Source organism: Cinclus cinclus, chromosome 6 (assembly GCF_963662255.1).
Source record: "Cinclus cinclus chromosome 6, bCinCin1.1, whole genome shotgun sequence".
NCBI lineage: Eukaryota > Metazoa > Chordata > Aves > Passeriformes > Cinclidae > Cinclus > Cinclus cinclus.
Window position 1 is genome coordinate 26864886 of NC_085051.1, and position 19577 is coordinate 26884462.

A 19577-nucleotide genomic window follows, 5' to 3' on the forward strand; every position below is an offset into this window, starting at 1 on the left:
TTCTTTCAAAAATAAGATCAAATATCACTAGAAAAATTATTGCTTTTCTTTTATGAGGCTGTTACAGCCCATTCCCCTGAGCATCTATTAGCTGTATAAAAAATAAAGGAACTGCTGAATCAGAATACAGAGCAGCTATAAGCACCTTTCAGAAAGTCTAATTTAAATTTCTAAGGTAAATTGTTTAATGATTGTTTGGATATGATATCAGTGTTCTGCACACAACATGAAAGGAGAAAAAAAAAATATACCCTAACAAAGTATTCTATCATCATAATTTTTCATATCTCAGCTATTAATCAAACTGTTCCTTCAGGTAAGTTATTTATTTAGTTTTATTTTTCACACCAAAACCCCAAACTCCAGGTCATAAAGAATCTTCCTCTCAAATATAACCACACATTATTTTCTTAAGTTTTTGATTTAATTACTTCCAAGATTGTTCCACTGAGATGTTACACTGCAATGTCACACTACATGAAATTCATATATCCATTCAACTTTTGTCATCAAGTCAATTGATAATGCTCTTCTTTTCATCTTTCATTTTAATTCACCACTTGCCTTTTCCACCTTGTACTACCACACACCAGACACCTGCTGGGTGTCTCTGTAACACTGATTTCCTTCATTACTTTGTCAGTAATACAACCAAACTTGCAAGGATCATGTCCAGCAATAGCCTTAATAATCACCCTTTATGTCCTTGAAGGATGTTTTAGCAGACAGTAATTAATGTTACACTGGTAGGTGTAACACTGCTGCATCATTACAGTTGCACAGGTCCCTGTAGGTGAATCACAGCTATGCATTACTTAAAAACCCTTTGAAACCCAACAGTCTAACAGCTATTTTAATCTTTCTATTAAAAATAATGTCTCCACAAACCTCCACAAATTAATAATTTTTAATTATTTTTTATTAATAAGTATTTTTATATTAGAAACAAAGAAAACTGTTTTCAGGAGCTTAGTGCATTCTATTTGGCAGCTGAATTATACCACATACATGTTTATTGCTTTTTATTCTACATTTATAAGTACCATAACAGCAAAACTGATTTTGCTAATAGCAAACCACAAAATCAATGCAACAACATATTTTAAATAAATTCAAAGATGTACACATAAAATTTTTTAAATATTTGTTTGCTTATGATTTCTTGTTCATTCTATGCCTTTCTGCTGATCTATAGAGAGTTCAGTACAAATGTACTATGTATTTTTCATGCTTTACAATCCCAGCAGTTGCATCTTCACATGAAGTGCTGAAGAGAAGCACAGCAAGGTGGCTGTTAAGAAGGCTGGTCCCAAAATACATGGTTAAGATACCTGCCCTGTCTCTGCAGAAAGCTTGTAACAATGAAAAATTGGACATTGTTTTGCTTTGTTAGGAAGAAATTCTTTTCTCAGAAGGTGGTGAAGCACTGGAACAGGTTGTCCAGAGAGGCTGTAGATGCCCCATCACTGGAAGTGTTCAAGACCAGGATGGATATGCCTTGAGCAACCTGGTCTAGGCAAGGGAGTGGGAGCCAGGTGACCTTTAAGGTCCTTTTCAACCCAAACCATTGTACAATTCTCTGTGTTCAGTGCTTCTTCTCCTTACTTTATGCCTTTGTTAGACAAACAATGAAGAAACTAAAACAAAAAAAAATTGTTTTAGGATTGCCCAGTTACAGACATTTGATCCTGGGAACTTCTAATGCCAAATTTCAGCACATAGAGGTCTTTGCTTTATAAACATTGGTGCAGAGATGTCCAATAAATCATGCATAGCTTACATGCAATGCCTGATGAGGAAAAGTAACTTTTTGTCACTTCCTTGTTCCAAACAATTATGTTGCAAGCTAATGGCATATTCACTTTGAGAGACAACTTATAAAAAGCCTCCTCTGAATATATTCATGTGTAAAAACCTCAGAAGACTATTACACAGAAACTTATTAGCATATGTTTTTCAAAAAGCTCTAAGGAAAATGAAAAATATTTCAAGAGGAAAAATAAGTACTCTGTTCCTTGTTTAGGTGCACACATGTAATCCTCATCTAATCATATTCCCCTGTAATGTACTGTTCAGCACTGAGAGAGGCCATTACTGAGAAGAGATAGCACAAGGTAAATGCTAGCAACAAAATGCTTCTCAACAGGATGAAAGAGCAACTGAACAGTGCATTTAACAAAATGACATGGGCCATTACCCTGCAGCACAGGGCTTTCAGTGTTAGTCAGCTATGGAAGAGAGGTTTGTTCAGAACAGTTAACGGGTTTTAGCCAATTATTTATTATATGCATGATACAGTGTCCTGAGAGATCAAACAGCTCTCTAGAATTTTTTTGTGCTATTTAATTATTTTCCATGAAATCCACTACCATTTAATACTATACTCATAAACATGTCCTGGTTGTCCTTGGACATTGCTTTAACCTGTATCACTCAAAACAAAGGTCAAAAAAACTGCTAGAGAAAGAGTGTATCTTAGTGCTCTTCAACTAAGACCAAAACCAGATCAATTTCACAATTTTCTGGAGATGACTGAGATGCCAATCATTTAAATTTGATGGATTCTCTCATTTTATTCCAAATTTTATTCTGACTACCCTGTTCAGTAACTATTCTTGAACAACTTCCAGTATACAGCCTCTTATTTACAATAAATTCACACAGTCACGGGATTATTCAGTAGTAACCAGCACAAATTCTAAATCATGCGGGGCACTGGGGCAAACAAATAAACCTGCACCAGTTTTAGTCAACACTATCTGTGGACCACTTCTGAGTCTTTATTTCTTAAAGTCGTGTCCATGTTTGCTATAATATCATTTACTTGAAAAGGAGATTGAGAAGCAATATATAGAAGCAAAGAAGATATATATAAGCAATCCATCTTTAAGCAGTCCACGGGTCCAAATGGCCTTCAAAGAAGACAAAAAGACAGTAATTATTTTGTTTACAATAGTGTAGTTTCACCACTGTTCCTCTAGTTCTTAAACTATCTCACTCCTTTTCCCCATGATAAAAAGCATTTAATGGATATAGCTTTCACTATTTCACACCATAAAAACAATGTTCTCTTCCAAAAACAGAAATTAGCAGTCTGCAATTCTTCTGCCAAAATGGCAGAAGGTGTCCTGGTTTACAATACAAGATATATATTCTATTACCATCTGAGAAGGGTGACCATCCTTATCTCTGTGGGAAGTATCTTCTGTTAATGGGCCATTAGTCCTACTGTATAACTGATAAGATTACATCATCCCATTGGGAGATGCTCCAGCCAGGAGGACGAGCCAAGCCTTTCCTACCTAGATAAAACCTGGGGTTTAGAATGCCAAAGGCAGCCTTTTCCCACTGGATTCCAGAGGAAGAACCAGACTTTTTTCCACATCACCACTGGACCCTTTGGAGGAAAACTGCACCTTCTACAATACCACTGCTTCAACTGAACCACATCTGTAATCCAGGAGGACTGCAGCCACCATTTAATAGGACTGCACCAACACCCTGACTGACAGGGTATCAGGTTGTATTCTGACTCTGTCAGTGATTTTATTTTTTATTATTGCATGTGTTTTGTTTTTCCTTTTTTCTCTTCCCTATTAAAAACTGTATTATTGACCTGAAGTCTCACTGGTTTTGCTTTTAAAACCAGTACAGAAGGTAAGGCAAAATAACATGGAAGTATTCTTTACATTTCCTCAGCAATCTAGATAATCCAGAATTTTACTAGAAGAAACACCATGTAATTCAAACACATAACCATTCCCAAATTTTCACAAGTAAAAAACCAAATGAAAATATGAGTATACAAGAAATGTATACCTTCTCTCCCTGTATGCAATTGAAGTACAATCAATTTCCAAAGCTTTCAAAATGGATATAATACTCTGCTTCATTATCTACCAACACATTTTTGTGAAGTATTCTGTGCAGGATTGTTTTGGGTCGTTTGGTTGTTTGAGGGAGGGGGTGCTCCATCATTTTACTGGTTCTTGATTGTTTTGTTTGGGGGTTTGTTGGGTTTTTTTTTGTTTTTTTTAAGAATGCAGCTTCTTAAACTACATTTCTAGGACACCACCTGTACCTGAAAGTGAAATCTGAAGATAAATCCTCATTTGTTAGAAAATCCTCAGAACCTGAGGGCACTGAAGAAAGGCAAGGAACACTTAGCTGATTTGCCCAGAAACACCTGATATGGAATAATATGCACTGTTTGATGTGAACAGATTTGTAACTGCTTCCCTAGATAATAACAAATTTAGACATTTGCATTCACAATTGCTTTTGCAGCATTTTTCTAAGGGTCAGACTGTACAGCAGCTGGTGTATCTTCTGCTTTAGCAGAAGTCACAGACAATTTTTGCTACTGACAGGTCACCAGTAAAGAGCATGAGTAATGCCTCTGAAAATTTTGGTGGATACTCTGTCACCTTTGGATTTGAATATTTCTGTTAATGTTCAAAGTAAGCAAATGCTGTAAAATACTTTAAACCTACTTAATGTTAAAAAAATGTAATTTTGTTCTTTTTACTTGTTTTCAAATAAATATAGAAAAACTATACACTTGAAATTAAGACCATGATAAAATGTCCTATGACAATGAGAATTCTGATGAAGCTCTTCATTTTACTTAAATAACCACTGAAGAATGACCTAAAATATAGTCACTGGGAAGAACAGGAGAAAGGTGGTGAGATGGGGGAATGCAGTCATAGGGTAGCTCTCTCCTTGACCTAAAAAGCCTTATTTATCAAAAACACAACAATTCCACCAACAAAACATTCTCCTCTGCATACATTTCAACCACCTAGTCACAATACTCTCAATAAAGGAATCCCACATTCCAAACTAAGTACCAAATTGGGCAAAAAGGAATTTCCTCCTTCAACTATCTTTGCTGAGTCCAACTCATCAGATTCAGGTGACTGACTGTTAATCTGAAAAATTCTTTAGGCTGCCAGTCAGTAAGACCTGTATACTGAGTAGAAAAGCACTGATATCGATTGAAAGGTATTCTCTAAATGCCACCTTCTTATGGATAGGTTTTTAATTCTGTTACTCCCTAGCTTTGTCATCTCAGCTTGCATACACGTTATACTATCTTCTTCATAAAACAAATAAAATTCTGTTATTTATAACTTGCAATCCACATAAATAAAAGACCAGAAAACTCAGGCCCATGATAATACATGATGGTTGAATTTATGGATTTTTAAAAACTATGACCTAAAATTCTTTTTTAGAGGTAAATCTTTTTAACAGCTACGACTAGTGGTTTCTTTTGTTATTTTATTTTGCTTTCTTTGCATTAAATTTAATAGTACCTCAAAAAACAGTTGTGATTAAGGTTCACTTTAAAACGGAGTGATGACAACTGCCTAAGAGCTAGCTGCAGTACTGATGATGTTAAGAATGCAAATGTCCTTTGCATTTTGTCCCTCAAGGTGTTCTATTTCTGTACCACAGCTGACACCTTCACTTTCCATTTTCACTATGTAAACAGAGACATGGAAATTGATGACTGTATGAAGTTAGGTTTACAGTCAAAAAGAATAATTTATTCTTTGTCTCAATTAAAAAGCAAAAAGATACTAGTATTTACTTCAGCTATCTCTAAGACAATAGCAAACAAAATGTTAGGTACTACACCTTCAAAAAGCAATAAACTGCAGACTATGAATCTCATAAATATACTAAATTTGCATCCTGCTAAATGTATTTGCTTGATTATTAGAGTATCCCTACAATTAAATTCTGATTACCCTGCTTTGCAGTAATCAATTCTTATCTACACCATTAATTCGCTTATTGGCTTCCTCTCTCCAACAATTTATTTGCTTGCCTGTGTTTCATCCTTCCTTCTTTTAACAGCCTATACATCATCCCCAGCAGTTTTTGATCTTCCCACATTCAATCTTCTCTTTTCTGATATTTTCCACCCCCAGAGAAGGCTCCTCCCACCCATTAGTGGTTTCTTATCAACTTCCATTCTCTAATTTAATTCTACATAGAAATTCTACCCCAAATGCCTGCGTCCTAGTATTGTCCCCACCACGCAGAATTTAGTATCAGACGCCGTTACCTTTCATTCATCTTTCACAAACCTACAAAATGCAATAAATGGTTGTTTCTGATTTTTAAGTTTTAGCCAGGTAATAGCATCAGATCATGCAACTTAATAAACTGCAGCTCTTCACTATTCTCATCAACATGCTTATAAATTTTACACATAATTTATTACTGAATACAAGAGACATATCCCTCTCTCCTTGAAGTCAGCTCCTCACAAGCATAGTCATTCAGACAGCTGGAAGACAGGACAAATTCGGTGAATCCATGTCAAAATTAGCAGTTAAAAATGTTTTATTTTACAGTAGTAATTCTGAACTATCTGTAGCATGAAAGTGTGAAAAGACTTGTTTTGACTTTATGTTAACATGTTGAAGGTTTATATAGACCACCATAGTAAAATGATACTACAAGAAGAAAACTGCAACTATAACAAATTAATTTGAAGGCTAATATCTGGAACAAGTGGGAAATTGTCTCTGCTAACTGAATAACCCAAGAGAATGTAAAATCCCTTTATCCTTCAGATGAGCAATAAAGGCATTTCCTTTACACAGCACACTCAGACACTGGGGCAGACAAATAGAGCAGGAACACATTTTCATTACATAAAATTGTCCCTCAAAATACTCCTTCCTGTAAGTTTCTGAAATAACCTTTTACCTCTCGTTATTAAGAGGGACAATATTTTTCTGTAAGGAAAATGCTAAATTTGAAATTACAGTCCAGATAATGATTATGGAATTTAAAAAAAAAGATTAGTTCTTTTCTAGTTTTTGGGTTTTTTAAAATGTAATATAAAACTTCAAGTGAAATTCAGCTCTGGTATATATGATTCTGATATTAATGAAGACCTATTTATCACATGATTTTCCAAATCAAATGACAGATTATCGCAAAATATCTTAGATGCGCACCTCTGTCTCAAGCCAAAAACCAGAAACCTGGCTCATTCCCTACTGCCTATCTTTCAACATGGCATTTCTGGTCTGGGATGGTGTTTGTCAAGCTTACAACAGTTACCAGTTCAATGCAACTCCCACACTTCTCCAGAAAAAAAAAGACTATATACTACCACATTCAAGAATTCAGATTTCAGCTGTAAAAAAAAAAAAAAATCTTACTGGTCTGACATCCCCACAGGAGTTGGTAAATTGTCGTGCTAAGCCAAAATCCAGCATAAAACACTTCCTACAGGTGCTTGGAAAACGTCCCATTGCGAAATTTGACTAGAAAGAAAAGCAAATACAGAATGATAGATGAATACGCACAGATTTCAATATGTTCACATATTAATGCTATAACAAAACCAGAAAATTTATATTCTATTTCTCTATCCTTCCTTCCATGTTTTAACTTCTATTGAACTCCAAATAAATTTGAAGAAAATGTTAAGAGAAACAGGCCTCCAATTTAGCATATCTGAGCAGAGGCCTATATTGTCCATAGAGATTGTCATCTTACTTTATCACTTAGAATATATTAATTTTAAGCAAGAACTTTCCAATCATGTCGCCTAATCACAGAATTTCATCACTGCCTTACTGGTCACAAGGAAAACTAACAACCAAGGAGTTCAAGATTTGAGTTCAGTACAAAGCACAGTTAGCTCCAGATAATTCTTTATCACCAATTTCACTTGGCATTCACTGCCTCTGTGCCCTTTTCCTATTAAATGAAGGCTTAAATGGGGATGGGTCAGGAAGAATATAAGTTTTATAAAAAAGTTGCCAGGAAGAAGTGATGCAAATGAAATTTTCCTAATGTACAGAAGTTTCATGTAGGTTTGGAAGTTTCATGAAAGCATCATTAAGTTGATCAGAACCTCAGTAATATGTGTAAGATATAGCCAACCATATTTGCATTTATTAGAAAACACAAAGATTCACTTATTTTTTCCTCATATACAAATTCTGACATGTCAGAGTTCTAATGATATTTGTCATACAGAGCAATATTAAAAATAGGTGTTTGACGTTCAGGAAAATAATTCAAAGAAAAATAGAAAATAGTAAGAACAAAAGAATGATACCATTAGGAAGACACTTGCCTCATACTGACATACTAACAATAGATCGAATAAGAATTGTACAATAAAACAACAGTTTTCTCCTAAAGTCTTTCATTTCCTTGTTTGTTGAAAACATATTAAATACATACTCTTGAAGGATTTACAAATACACTCTACAGTTATTATCTATTATTTTACATTTATTACATGACAATATTAATTGCCATTAGTCAAGCACATTATGTCATATCTCATGGCAAATACTCTTGGTTACATGATGCTAAAGATAAGAGTTAGAAGTTTTAACTACAGCACATTGCAAGGAGGCCTTAACTGGGGATAATGAAAAAGATCAAAGTTACTGTTGTTGCAGTCCAACATTGATTAATAGAAAAAATCTGCCCTACCTGATGATTAAACATACAATTTTCCATCCCTTCTCATTTTTGTATTTTAGCATCTAGTATAGAACCTATTCTTACTTACACAGTCATCTAATGACCACACCTTACTTGCCTGTTTTCATTTAATGGGCAGACTTACTGGTTTTATGTCCCTGTGCAGGAATCCCACAGAATGAATACTTTCAATAGATTCCAAAATCTGTTTCCCAAGCCGCAGAGTGGTACTAATGGTGAATGTTCCCCGAGATTGGCTACGCCGCAGGTCTGCCAAGTTCCGACCCTGATAAAATTTTAAAATATAAAATAATAATAAAAAACACTTAATAAATTTAATAAAAAATACTAATACCAAGATTCACGGATGCTGTAAACTTTTCCTACTTCTTCTTTAGTTGTTCATGATTAACTATGAAATACTCTCAACACCTATTTTCACACTCAAGAGTAACACATCTCTCCTAAATGTAATGACTGTATGTCCCTGAGTATCTCCAAATTTAGAATTTGTTTTCAAAATATGAATCTTAGTACCTTCCTAGTCCTAAAAACATGGAACAAAACTAATCCCTATTAGAAAACCAGTACAAACACTATTATTTAAAATTTTATTTGTGTCACACCCAAAAAAAGGCCACTGAGAAAATGCTAATTAAGACTTCACACTCACTTGTTTCAGGAAAATACATAATTTAATTACATATTATATCAAACAGATGAAAAATACATTATGTAGGAAATGCAACTCCATGATGTCACAGAATTGTTGCTCTTCTAAAATAACAAACAACAGTATGAACTACAATACACTCTTTCATTATTCATATTCATAATCTGCTTTTACTTGCATAGGGTGATTTTTCACTTTTCTAAAAAAGCCAACAAAATGCAGACAGTAATGTAATACGTTTTAGACTATCTTCAGGTGAAGACTTAAAAGGAATGTAAAATATCTCAGAAGACATCACAGTTCACTCTTCCAACAGTCAGGTCTTTCTCAGGATGCAAACTTTCTCCTCTTTGAGAGGATTATGGAAAGGATATAAAAGGAAAAATACATAAGGATATGCTCAATTTAGGTTCACTTACTACAATGCATTTGTGATCTTTGGGGGTTTTTTTGTTTGTTTAGCATTCTCTAAAATCTTGCTGCTATTTTCATATACACTTGGCTAATAAACCTAAACACACAAGCAAATGTTGAGCACTTTGATACACTAACCTGCAACTGCATGACCACATAGTTAAATCTGTCGTTCCGTCCACATCCTATGAATCTACAGACATGATCTTTTCCTAAGAGAAAAAGAAGCAAATTAGCCAATAATAATGAAATTTTGTTGGTTATTCCTGTAAATACTTAGGAAATTACTGGAAAATATGCAAAATAATAAACTAAGCCCCACACAGGTCAACAGCAATAAAACCCAAGTTAGTTCAACTTCCAGTTAAAAAGAAGCTTTCTCCCATACCACAGCTCTCACTCTTCCATAAGAAAACATGTGCAACAACATGCCTAAATGTCCACAAATTTCAGGCATTTTGGACTGGAGAAGGTTATTTTCTTACACAGCTAATGGTTTGTAATGGACAATATTCCTAGCCAATATTCCTCTTTTCTATAAGCTGCAGCTGCCATGATGAAAGAAAACAGTAGTATTACTTTTGAGTTACGTTTTATATTTAAAAATTGTAGAAAATGTATTTCAACTAATTCAATTTATTAATATCTTTATCTAGAACAGAATTCTTGCTGTTTAGCTACAGAAGATAGATTCAGCTCAGGCATGCTGAAACAGAAAAAAAAAAATCAGAGTTTTGTTTAAACCAATTTTCTTTAAAGCTTCCTCCTGTCCTAGGAGCAAACCATGGAGAAGACAAGTCAAAAATAATCTCCTTACTATCCTGCAGTTGTAAGTCAAAGCAGAAAATTCCCCAGGTACATACAGAGGAAAAGGCAAGCCAAAGGCTGCAGTTGGAAACAGAAGGGGAATGAAAACCTGTCATTTTGGTACCAGTGTTCATTGACTTGGAGAAAAGCTGGGACCCCTTATGATCCCACTCTGCCCCACTCTATGACAGAACAGGGAACTGTAGGATTAAAGTTCCACAGGCCATTTACCTTCCTTTCTCACACCAGTGGAAGCTACAACCAATAGAAAGCTGATGACCCCAAGCAGTTGCTAATGATGTCACCTAATATTTCTATCATTAATTTCTTTACCCTTAGGATTACAAGAATGTCATAAACAGAGAACGCCCACCCCCCTCATTACTGTTTTCAAAACACCATAATGTCTAGCTACAGACCTGAGGGGACTTTTAGCTACTGCTGGACTTGTTGCCCCATCAAAACCTTAAAACTTGACCCTACAGCTTTTAAATATTTTCGATTCACTTGACAGAAAAGTGGTTGCATGTTTCTTGCTTCCTTAGGAAGCTGCTTGCCACATCCAATTAAAACAGGTAGGTAGGCCATTTTAAACAAAGAAAATCTTACAGGATTCATCAAAATTATTTATTTTAAAAGAAATCTCTACATTTCTGCAAATACATGAGTATTATTAAACTTAAATTATCATTTTTTTTCCTCAATTTTTTTCCTTCCACCCATTTGTTCAAGTAAGACAGGCAATATTACAGGCAGTATAATTTTATGAAGAAAAAGGATTAATAGCAAATTTATCAAGATGAAATTTTGGATATTCATTGCTGCAGTTTCCATTAATGAAGTTTCATCTCAAATATTTGATTAATTTTGCAGCCACTTGTGGGTGGTCTGAAGGAACATCTTCAGAGAAACATATATTAGTCAGATTTTATCTGACAAATTCTGTAAATGTCAAAAAACCTCAATTTTGTCAGAGAAATCCCATTTTGACTGGAGCATCAACTCAGTTTGTGTGGTAAATTCCCTAGAAACTTTTACATAAAACTGAGGAAAGAGGAAGGACAGAAGTAGAGCCTGAATACCTTATTCAAATGGACTGATCCCCCATCACTCCAGTGAGGCTATACACACTTACTACAGCCTTTTCCTCAGCTGGAAAACACTATTTTACACCTGTGAACTACACTGCTGGGCTGCAGGGTGAGAAGGTGATGGCAAGAGGCTGTAGGGAGCAACTCCGCCCTTGAAAAACCTCCTAGGGTGGGTGCTAAACCTGTGTGCCACTCCTCAGGCTGCTGCAGTGCAGCACTACAGCAGCCTCACAGCCTACACCAGACACAGCCACCACTAAATTACACTCCAGAGCTGTAAATGAGTGAGGGAGAAGTCTGTAAGGTTGTGTGAGACAGAAACCAACCGAGTGAGTCTCACTCTAACTGAGTGAGATGTGATAAATCTGTCTTCTCCCATCTGACTGTGGGAACAGATGGCCTAACAACATGGTTAAACAAAACAACCATCTGTTGCAGCAGATTCTTTTTTTTTAAAAAAAAAAAAAAAAGCAAAAATAAGGAACTCAAAGAGTTAAAAAATATTCTTCAACAATAATTAGGAGACAGCAGGGAGAAAAAAATTAAGATGTAATTGATACTAAGCTGTAATAAATGGCCATACCAGTGAGCCTAGTCCTCCTTCATAATTAAGAGAGAAGTCATGCAACTACTCACATATTCCAGCACGTTTTGCTAGCTCGGAGTCTTAAAAAGGCTTATTTGAAGTTTTTCATTAGTCACTGTACCATATACAAAGTTACTACTTTTATATACTTCATAATACCACATAGTTATTACTCATTTTAACCCCACAATAATAACTACACTGTTTTAATTTTAAAATTTCTGAAAGTAAAGCATGGTAAGAAACAGTGCATCCCTGTACTTCTGCCAACAGCTATTCTTATTTCAGATTCACAGTTTCTGTGAAATATGATTCTAACACAGATACATTCAAAAGCATATTTTTAACCCTGAGAATGTGCCTAGGCTAGTATAGACTAGAAGAGCTATTCTGCTCTAGACATAGTACACCTGTTCATTCACTTACTCTCTTCTAAAAGCCTGTTTCTTCATAATATTCCAGAAACTGTGCAATATTTTTTAAAAATCAGATCCACACATCAAGAAAATTCTTATCAACAGTGCGAGATCACTGTCTCTCATTACAGAGGAAACTTTTCAAATATTTGAAAGAAAAACTGTTTTCATGGCAATTCTATTCCTTCCTCTCTATGTCCAATGTAACTCAAACACCTTGCAAGAAGAGAACCTAAGCCCTTTGAGAAAAGGAGAATAATTATACATATATATACATACATACACACACCCACCAAAAAGGGATAGAATAAGATAAAAGTTGGTCTCAGAGGACATATGAAAATAGAAGGTTGTTACAAAAATATCCTAGAAGAACTGTTTACAATTTCACCTGGTTTTGATCTACATGCAAAGAAAAAAATTGTCAAAAATAAGACTAATTTCTACATAACAAAAAAATTTAAGAATAATAATAAAAAATCTTTGAGAAGCAATTATAAAGTTGTTTTCCATTCCCCATTCTCATCCAGTTTTCTTGATTCTCCCTAGGCTTCAAATTTTTAGCTCTTCCATACTGAAAATGCAAAAGTAAAGAAATTAATGCAAATGGCTCCTAGGAGCAAAGATTTTCTGTAAAACATGAAATGGTCCCTACCATAACGCTATTTGATAAAAAAATCTTCCAAGTATGGATAAAAACAGGTGCATGTAAAATGGAAGTACTGCATCTGTGCAAATTATGAATTACAATATATACAAAAGGTTCATTTGACCCATCTCTTAACTGTGTTTGCTTTACTGATCACCTGTAACATTCCTTATCTAAAACCAGAGCAGTAACAGTGTTAACTTCCACAACAATAACTGGAGGTCACCTCTAGTGATAGTATCACCACCAGCTTCTTTTTCTTAATTTTTTTTTTTTCTTTGTGCAAGAGAGCAAGATATAAAATGTAAGGAATAATACATTTAGATTGTTTTCTCATAAGAAAGACTGTTAGAAGTGTTCTTTCTAAAGATCTTGTACAGAATCTGGGTTTCAGTTATATAAAAGCTTTTATTTATTATTTGCTCAGAGAAATAACACTGAGAAAATAAATAACAGAACTATTTATTTTGATTATATATTACGTGGATAATTTGCCTCAGTGAATGTGTTGCTCAGATGTTTCATTGTTCTGTTCTTTTTATCTAGATGTTTCCCATGATTCAACAGAACCAAAAGCTCCTCTGCAGGAAGACTTGGGCTGTTTGGAATTAAAGTTTCCTAACTATTCCTCTGAGAATACAACTTCTGTAAGGCCCTATGCCAGTTTTTCATACATAAATATTTTAGTATTCCATCTTTTTTTTTTCCACAAATGCTTCAAAAGATAAAGTTTTTACTAATAAAAAAATCCCTTTTCTAATATCTTAACTGAAACTCCATTATACTGTAATTTACAGCAGAAAGTTAAAATGCATTTGAGTTACACAGTCCTCTATAAGGTCATGTTTTCATAAATACATTGGCATTGTAGTGCTACCACTGCATTTGTAGCTCCAAATTCCAGTGTTTTCTTTCAGATCTATCAATATTCTTATAATTTAGTTGTTTCATAAATACAATTTTAAAGACTCAGGGTTTTGTAAAAATAGAATCAATTCATGTGTGCAGAAAAAACCTACAAGCTCTTGCAAAAAATTAATTCTGAGCGTTTAAAAACCCCAGGAGTTACGGAGTATTTTGTTCTTCAAAACTCACTTTCTTCAGGATAATTTCTTTCAAGAGTCCTGACAAATGTTTTCCAAACTTTCAATTGGCAATACTGAAATTTACTATTCATCTCTGAGCTAGAAACTTTAAAATTCAAAGAAAATCCTTGCTCAGCTATATAATGCTAGATGTTGTAGTGAAATCCTTGAAACAGACAAAAGCGTAGGAACAGTTTATTAACATCATAACATGTGACATGCCTGCCCTCTTAAATCTATAGAGGCTGTCAATTCCTGCTGCAGTGTGACCTTTACAGCACATGAGGCAGCACCATATGTCATGCAGACTTAGTTTTATTCAAACTAAGAGTTTGGAAAAATTGGGCTTCTGACAGGAGTGCATATATTATTCAAAACCTTCCAGATTAAAAATAATAATTTTTAAAGAAAAAGTCACTACTCTCTTTCTGTAATCTTGTGTTGTAAAAAGCAATTAAGAGAAGCCACTGCATAGTTCTCTGTATTGATAGCTTCATTAAAGTATCTAAAAGTAAAGAGAGTGTGACTATTCAAACTCTGATTCAAGGAATTAAACCCTGGAAGTATTTCAGGATTTTACACATCAGGATTTTACACTGTGATTTTTCTCATACAAGTTACAGTACTTAAAAGTTGGGGCTTTTGCTTGTGGGGATTTTTTAAAGTACATTTCCCATTTCAGTATTAGAATTCTCAGCAATACCTGCACAGCAAAGAAAACAAATATTCGTATCACATATGCTATGTTTAGGACTCTCAAATATTCAATGCTACATACTACAAAAAAAAAAAAATACCATCTTAGAAGAAAAAATAAAAACAAGAATAACAACAAAGTCTAGAACAATAAAAAATGAGAAGAGATATGGATTCAGAATACAGTAAATCTGAATCAAGACTTTTGCAGCAATTGAATTATTTTTGTTGTTCTTTTTATTTTCATGTCATTCCATTTCAAACAAAAGTTTCACTGTAGTAAAACTTTCAGAATCTAAAGAGCTTCTATTCCACTTTTAATAATCATTTACCAAGAACATGCAGAATGTAGGAAATATTTACTCAAATTATTATTACAATTACAATTTTTTAAAAAGAAGATACACTGACATTGTGCTTCTTGCATACCCAAGATACAGCCCTACCTTGCAGCTTCTTCAACACAGCTACTTCCATTTTCAGCACTTGCTTTGGCTGCTGAGCTGATTCGACCTTCAGTGCAACATTTTCCCGAGTAAGCAAGTCCAGTGCATCGTAAATTTCTCCAAATCCTCCACCTCCTATTTTCCTCAACTATATTGGGGAAAAAGAAAGAACAAAAACGTATCTTAAAGAGGGGAGAAGAAAGAAAATAAAACAGAAATATTCCTTTGTTCCGTCATACTCTAAATGCTGTTGTATTAAAATAGATTTTAAAATAACAATCATATCCTTCAGTACATAAAAGAGCTACTGAATAATTGACCAAGGTATGAACTAACCAGTTTGGAAGAGAACACACCTGATCCCCATCTGCACTATTGTATATAGCATAATAGAAGAGTGCAGTAGTATTCCCAGCATGAATCTGGGCAAAGTCAGGATGCTGAATAAAGTCTTTCCTCAGTCACACACAGCCTAAAGATCTTCAAATACAAATGCACAGTGACATTTTTAAAATATGTCATCTTTTTCTCTTTTCAGAAATATGCACACTGAATAATAAAGGTATAAAGTTATACAAGTTTTTGGACTTCTTGAAAAGAGACAGTATTTTCTATTATATGGAGTGACTTAAACATAGCAGCCAAATCATAAATTATAAGAACTGGCTAAGATTATATTTGAATATGCAACTCAAATGTTACTCACTTTCACTTACAATTCACCAACAGCATTCTTATTAACAGACAGACTCAATACACTTGCAGCACTGTAAGTTTCAGTGCGAGTCTTCTGTGCAACTAAGAGGCAAAAAGAATGCTCATGGCCTACTAATTAGTTTGCACTACATTCAGAGCAAATATTACTAGGTGATTTTTCACTCTGCTTTAAGTGGTCACAGGGAACAGACACTTCTTTGATTTTCAATATCAAAAATGTCAATGTTTCACAAAATGCCTCCCCAGGCTAACATTCTAAAGCTGATAAAAGAGAAAAGGAGACAAAAAGAACTTACCCTAAGACTGACATGGTTTTCTAAATGTCACCTGAAAACATACAGCTGCTACCATTATCTGACTACACCGTACAAAATGTCATCTAAACAGTCCAGGATTGTAGAGAGCAGCAATATGCTGACATATCTTCAGATTCTGAAAACTTGCAAATCCAGACCATCAGACATTTGACTAAGCAGGAAAAACATCTTTTAAAATAGCCTAGGCTCTACAAATAAGGAAGAAGATAACAAATAACACATCAATTTTCATCATAGCACAAGCACACCAGTGAGAATGCATGGTGAAAAAGGTGAGAGGAAAAGGAAAGAGGTGACACAGCCATCCTCACCCCCTTACAAATGTAGAAGTTTATTATCTAACTGCATTTACCAGCTTTGAGAAATGGCCAGACCAAGAAAGACTGCCTTTGAAAGGGTTGTTTCTCCACTTGTATGCTTAAAATCTTTTTTCAACAAACAAAAACACCACCACAACTAATAAAATAAACAGATCTATTTATATCCTCAGCTAAAGTACACCAGAATCATTAGTATACACCAAATAATTACATCACTCAGTAGTTCCAGGCACAAAATAAACTCTTCTTGATTGAGAAAAAAAAATACTTTCCACGTCCTTTGTCACCGAGTCACACACATTGAACAATGAGCCCGTATTCTCCTTGGTCTTTTTTTTGCTGCCAACATCCCTATAGAAGTTTTTCTTGCTGCTTTTCACATCCTTCACCAGTCACGACTGCCAGCTGAGCTCTGGCTTTTCCATATATTCATCACACAGAGGCAACATCTCCATGTTCATCTTGGGCAGCCCATCCCTATTCCCACCTCCTGTTCACTTGCATTTTACTTTCCAGTTCACACAGGTGTCGACCACTCAACCATACTGGCCTCCTGCCATATCTATTCAACATCTTTTACCTTGATGAGGACCACATTGCCCTTGTTTACATCTGCATTACAATTTCCCATTTTGTTCATTAGTTTCTTCTTGCATTCAGCTTTTCCCACCCCAAACTCTTTCTCCCCATTCTCTCTTTGATTTCTGTGTCTCTGTATCCTTCCAGGCTAAAGCATACAATTTCCAACAGGTTTTATCTTAGTACCTTTCCTTACACTGCAAACTGAATAGCATTCTTGAACATATATGAAATCAATTATCATTACAAGTCTCTCCAAGTCTCTCTTAAACATTTCAAAGGCAAAAAAGAGGCATCAACAAAGGATAAAAGCAAATGTTATCAGACACCACTAGAGCAAGAGGCTATCACTGGGGGGGAAATATGTCTTTTTTACGGTTAACTTTTCAAAATAGAATCACCCTAAATAACATCTAGGTTAAAATTAAATTTAATTGAACATGTTTTTTTAAAATGTTCATGTACAAAAATTTTAGATATGGTTTTCACAACTGCAAAGAACAAGGTCCTCAACAGCAAAAAAAAAAAAAAAATCCAAAACCAGCATTTCAGTTTCTTCCACTGGGAAACTGTCCTACAAAACCCTGAATTCAGGAAGTCTATCACCTTAGATGCCATCAAGAAATCCTTAATATTAGCAACAGAAGACAAGAACTTGAAGACCTACTGGCAGGAAATACTTGGCCCTCATTTACCTGTAATATTTGATCTGGAAAACAAATAAATGAAAATGTATAATTACATGAAATGAACTTCAGCCTACTTTCAAAATTTTCCAGAAGACACTTAAGTCATCAGCAATCTTCATTACATAGGAAAGAAAATAAACCTGAAGAAAACAACACAGCTGTTGCACACATCAGACAAGTAAGTAGTCTTGTGCATAGTAATATATTAGTATGTTATTATCTACTGTATTTTTTATATTATTGTATAGAAAATGATATTTTATACTATTTGATCTGATTCAAGACTATGCTTTCTGGTTTTGCTTCACTGTTGTATTGAAAAGGTAATAAGAAGGTATTTTACAAATAGCTATACTCCAGAGATAGCTATTTAGGTTCTATTTACCTAAAAGGAAATGCAAAGATTTCCTACACAAAGTTAGTATCAGCTTCCTGCATATTTAAATGGAAGATAGGGCACAAAACAGTTGAAATTATTCTCTCTTATTAATTTAAAATTAATAATGAATTTGTATCTTCTATGTTCAGTCTTACAGGTCTAAAAATCTTGAAATAGAGGAGTAATATAAAGCAAGCAATTCAGAATCCATTCACAGCCTACTGCACACACACAGATACTCTCAGATACTCTAAATGCTCTAATGTGAGCTAGCCTTTTTTTTTTTTTTAATTCTGAGTTAAAAAACCCGAAGTGATGGAGACCCAAAGCGAAATGGAGAAGGAACTAGGAGAACTCAGCCTGTTTCTCCCAGCAAAAATAGCTTCAAATAGATACTGTTTCCCTTAAGATGCAAATCAAGGATAGGAACGGCAAAAGGGAACAGAGTTATTTATGGTAAGGCCAATGCTGGCACACAATCAAGTGAATACAAATCAGCTGAGAATAAATCTATGCCATAAAATCCAACACACCAAAGGAAGAGCAGCAAGGTCCTGAAAGATCTTCCTATAAGAAGTAACATATCTCACAAACTTACTAGCTTCAGTTTTGGGCATCTGACTGATCTCTGAAACAGACTGACATAATCACAGATCAGGTTCAATATACTAACAGTACTCTCCCAGCTGTGCTTGGATCAGGCACTACATTGGGAATTAAAAGCTCTCCTAGGTCCTCATCAGGAAAAATAATAACCCACTTTAAATCCTCATAACTTCTCTTTAAAGTAGGGTAAGAGAAACAAGTAGTTCTAAAGCTCATTAACGATTTCATGTAAGTATTTAGCAAAATATCACAAGAATTTTCAAATTACTTCCAAAGCACAAACCACTTCTTTCTAAAAATGTGACTCAAAGAAGAAACAGAATTGCAGAAAGACATACTCACCACCTTCCATCTTTCTTTGACCAATATTCCCACACTGAGGATGTCAGGCTGATCCCCTCCTCCACTCATTGCAGCCTCCTGAGGTGATGGAGCTGCTATGCAAAGTCTGCGTCAGTAGAAACCATCCAGATCCCAGGAATGGCTTCCATTTAACCAGTCACTGCAGAAAGACAGCAGAACGTGGGGTCTCAGTGATTAACAGAACAATAAGAAATACAGCAAAAGTCGTGTTTCTCAGCCAGTACCTTAAATAGTTTTTGTATCCCACACTGAGTAACACTGAAATTTTA

The 19577-nt window shown here is 34.7% G+C and overlaps 1 protein-coding gene across 1 annotated transcript in view; it reads right to left on the reverse strand.

Moving 5' to 3' along the window:
* The window catches only part of TTBK2 (tau tubulin kinase 2), a 52182-nt gene extending 32826 nt beyond the window's left edge, over positions 1 to 19356 (reverse strand). The window contains exons 1-5 of the mRNA XM_062494923.1: positions 19288 to 19356; positions 15339 to 15486; positions 9701 to 9774; positions 8621 to 8761; positions 7191 to 7295 (exon numbers count right to left, since the gene is read on the reverse strand). Coding sequence (XP_062350907.1) covers positions 7191 to 7295; positions 8621 to 8761; positions 9701 to 9774; positions 15339 to 15486; positions 19288 to 19356 — 537 coding nt within the window. The remainder of the gene's footprint in view (positions 1 to 7190; positions 7296 to 8620; positions 8762 to 9700; positions 9775 to 15338; positions 15487 to 19287) is intronic.
* Positions 19357 to 19577: the final 221 nt, after the last annotated feature.